At 43.7% G+C, this 3,909-nt stretch overlaps 1 protein-coding gene across 1 annotated transcript; it reads right to left on the reverse strand.

Annotated features, from left to right (window-relative positions):
* Positions 1-209: 209 nt before the first annotated feature.
* Positions 210-3,302, reverse strand: LOC308174195 (phospholipid scramblase 1; the record flags this gene model as incomplete). The annotated part of the gene is made up of 6 exons (XM_080549277.1): positions 210-239; positions 436-597; positions 2,245-2,406; positions 2,738-2,958; positions 3,083-3,125; positions 3,234-3,302. The coding sequence occupies 6 exons, from the start codon at positions 3,300-3,302 to the stop codon at positions 210-212; spliced, it is 687 nt and encodes a 228-aa protein (XP_080405403.1).
* Between the last annotated feature and the right edge of the window lie 607 nt (positions 3,303-3,909).

Genomic DNA, 3,909 nt, shown 5'->3' on the forward strand with positions numbered 1-3,909 from the left:
AACTTCTAACTTCAACTGTAACATTCACCTGTATCCCTTGTTCTACCAAATCCTCAGCTTTAGGTACTTATTGGTACTTAAACCACATCAAGACATGTCACAAATACTACTGTAGTACTGTAAGTCTGAGAACTTGGCCATGCCCACCTGGACTGGGTTGCCTTTCTCCTAGGGTTTTCATACACTTGCTGTAGATCTCTCCACAGCTCCTAGTTGTTAGTCTCAAAGAACATGAAATCCTGAAAATGAAAAGAGGGAAACATTCAATGATCATCACGTTTTCTAAGAGAGTAATTTGCTGACTTACTAAGAATGCTTTTGCGAGCAGTTATAGTGTATGTTGTGCATCCTCAGTACTCTTAACTAAAGTTACCCATTCATTAAGGTCATAATGGCAATGAGGCTATCTCCAGTACTGGTGAATCCCAAACTTACAATGAGGAAGCAGGCTCCAATCATCACAGCCTTCATCTTCACATCCAGGTCCATGGGGAACTGGATTCCAAAGTTGTCTGCATCTGTGAACGCCTCCCGGAGAAGCCCCGTCCATTGCTTACTGATCTTCCCAATTTTGTTCACTTCATCCATGGTCCAAATCTGTAGACAATAGTGCAGTACATGAAAGGTGGAACCCAGTAAATTACCTTTTCTATTGTTCAATTGTTTTATTGTAAATACATTGGGGGATCGGAGTGTCAAGAGCCTGTGAGAGACTGCAGTATGTCCAGAACTGTGCAGCAAGGGTACTCAAATGCACACTAAATCCTGGGAGCACATCACCCCCACTCTGCATCACTTAAGTTTCCTGGCTCCTCATCACATGCCGCATCACCTTCAAACTACTACTCCTACAACAATCTACTCAGTCCTTCCATGGCCTAGCTCTGGCATAACTCTCTACACCCTTAGGTCATGTTCTCACATAAAAGTCTGAATCGAGACCCGGAGCAAGTGGATGAGGTTGCAACATTGTTGCATAAATTATTTCTCTGATTTGTGTTCTCACAGCCCTTCATGTAAACGAAGTAACATACGCAATCAAAGCAACAGACGTGGTAGTTGATTGGTCAGAAAAATTGAAAATTGCACGTTCGTCCCGCTCTTATCCAGATCAACACGCATGCGCTGTTGTTTTCCTATGGACAGTCTCGATGCGTCGTTTCTAACCAGAGCGAAACCACCCTTTTCAAGCGCCGGAGCATGTGTTGGTCGTTTGCCCCGGGAGCGACTTCGAATGCCTGTTCTCACAGCTTCAAACAACGCAGAGCAAAGCGAATCTTATCCTAAACTCTGATTCCAAGTGAAGCAAATGTTCTAGTGAGAACACACCCTGATGTTCTAGTGAGAACACACCCTGATGTTCTAGTGAGAACACACCCGAATGCGCATTCGAAGTCACTCCCGGAGCAAACAACCGACGGATGCTCCACTTGAAAAGGGTGGTTTCGCTCTGGTTAGAAATGACGCTTTGCTTCGCTTCACTTTTGGTGAGAACGCTGCTCGAGGCAGTCCATAGGAAAACAAAAGCATGTTGAAGCGTGTTGATCTGGATAAGAGCGGGCACATTTTTTTTTCCTGACCAATCAACTACCACGTCTGTTGCTTCGATTGCGTATGTTACTTTGTTTACATTAAGGGCTGTGAGAACGCAAATCAGAGAAATAATTCATGCAACAATCTCATCCACTTGCTCCTCGTCATGATTGGGACTTTCATGTGAGAACATGACCATAAACACCTTAAACACCTACACCTACAACGTGACCTTAAACACCTACACCCGCTCCCGCAGCCTCCGCTGCTCAACTGGAAACCTCACCATTCCTCAAACCATGTTGTGTTGTGGCCGATGGGGGACTGAATCTTGCCCAAAGCAAGATAACTTTTCCTGCAAATGTTTGTGCTTGTTCTGTCATTAATTGAAAGCAATTTCGGAGGAATTTCCAAGGCAATATTATGCTTCAGCTGGCTTCCCTCCAATGAGGGGAAAGTTCTAGATCCTACCCAAATTGCCCTTCATGGCTCAGTCTAATAAAAACAGATGAATCGTGTAACAATGGCCACACTGTACCAGACAAACGCATGCCCTCCAGGATGGCTTCATTCACCCGCCATGCTCTGATTACAAACACATTTCCGCATTCTGAGTAGAACCCTTATAAAAACGTCCAGGGGCTCGGAACATATTCGTGTCATATTTTGTCTCCACAAATTTCATTATGCCGTGTGTTTGGATAAACCTACGTCAAAGTCAACATCTGGTAGGCAACTCCAGCCACAGAATGGCCCTTTGATTCTGAGGACGGGTTCCCTGTGTTCGTTCTGGATGATGAACTTGGGGGAGAAGGGGTGCCACTGCTGGATGACATAGCCCACTGTGTTCCCTGGGGGGGCTTGAACCTCCAGCTGCGTGGGGGGATTATGGGAAAACAGAGGGGATTAGTTCATGGTGGCCGGGGGTCCAACGAGGGTGAGGTTGGTGTTTGAACAGTGGAGAAGTAGAGAGGAAAGATGTAAAGGGTATTAAACAAAGAAGGGGTGAGAAAAAACAAACATTCATTATGTTGCTCTCATCTCGCAGATCATCTACTGTATATGAATCAAGTCACATCAAGTGTTTGTACCACATTAACTGTATATATAGACAGAGAGACAGTAAGTCATGGAAGGAGTAACAGAAGGAGCTATATTGCAGTAATAACAAGGATCAGGTCACAGAGGTCAGAGGTCAGGTCACCTCTTGTAGACAGCAGGGGAAGAAGCAGGACATGCATTTGAGGGGTCTGGTGACGGTGATGACTTCCTGTCCAAAGTTGTCGACGACACGGATAGTAAAGGAACGCAGCGGACCGCAGCACTGTCGACTCATACAGTCGTTCTCCTCTACGGCATAGAACACATTCTGGCCCATCGCGTTCCGGACATCATACTTGTTGTTGCTCTCAAAGCCAGCCAGGGCTACAAAGATGCACAATACACACAGAAAAAAGCACACTCACACACACGCACGGTGTGAATTGACACACAATAGAGTAATAATTAATTATAATCCAATGGTGGCTCATAAACACATTTTACATACCTTCAATAAGCTCAACTTTCTGTTTAATGAGTAGCTGATCAACCTTATTGCATAATTGGGAAGAGAAGAGAAAGATACATCAAATATAAGTATGTCTACCTTTTTTCCCCAGTAATTATTATCAATCATGTAGTACAGTTGAATAGCTCACCTGTGTAAGATATTCCAATCCAGGTGGGCAACCTGGGACGCCAGGGTTGGGCACTTCATACATATTCATTTCCCCTGTGATCGAATCAAGTGTTATAACCTGTTGATTAATTATCATAACGTCGTTACATGGAGCTGACCCAAGATAAATACGTCTGAGATCTGGCGCCATCTTCTGGTGGAGATGGAGACATCAAGTCAGGCGCGCATGAATGTGATACGATGTCAGGGTTTCATGTAGCAAGCAAGCTCTGCTACTACTGATTTTACAATCAATAGTCGGGGGTCTGTGGTTAATTGAAGTGCCTATTTTGTCTATTTAGCAATTTATCAAATTCTAAGGAAAAACAAGCCATGCAAAATATAGTAAACACGGCTATGCAATATCTAGGCCAATAATATAGCCTATATAGTTTCCAGTCAAGTCATGGTAAGTATTGGCATTGAAAGGGTCTGATGTCGGCAAGCAAACAACAAAAGGCAATCCTCTTAAGCCACTATAGTCCATTGGCACACGTTTGCCCGTGATTTTAACATCTCAAGGCTTCACGATTCGTCTTTCTCGTTTGATGTTAATCAAATGAGATTCTAGGGTACTCTTGTGATTGCTATCACATCACGATTTAGAGAGAATCACTTCAAATTTAAAATGTCATGTTTATATTCATTGTAAAGCT

The sequence above is a fragment of the Nansenia antarctica genome (genome assembly GCF_963989245.1).
Source record: "Nansenia antarctica genome assembly, chromosome: 19".
NCBI lineage: Eukaryota > Metazoa > Chordata > Actinopteri > Argentiniformes > Microstomatidae > Nansenia > Nansenia antarctica.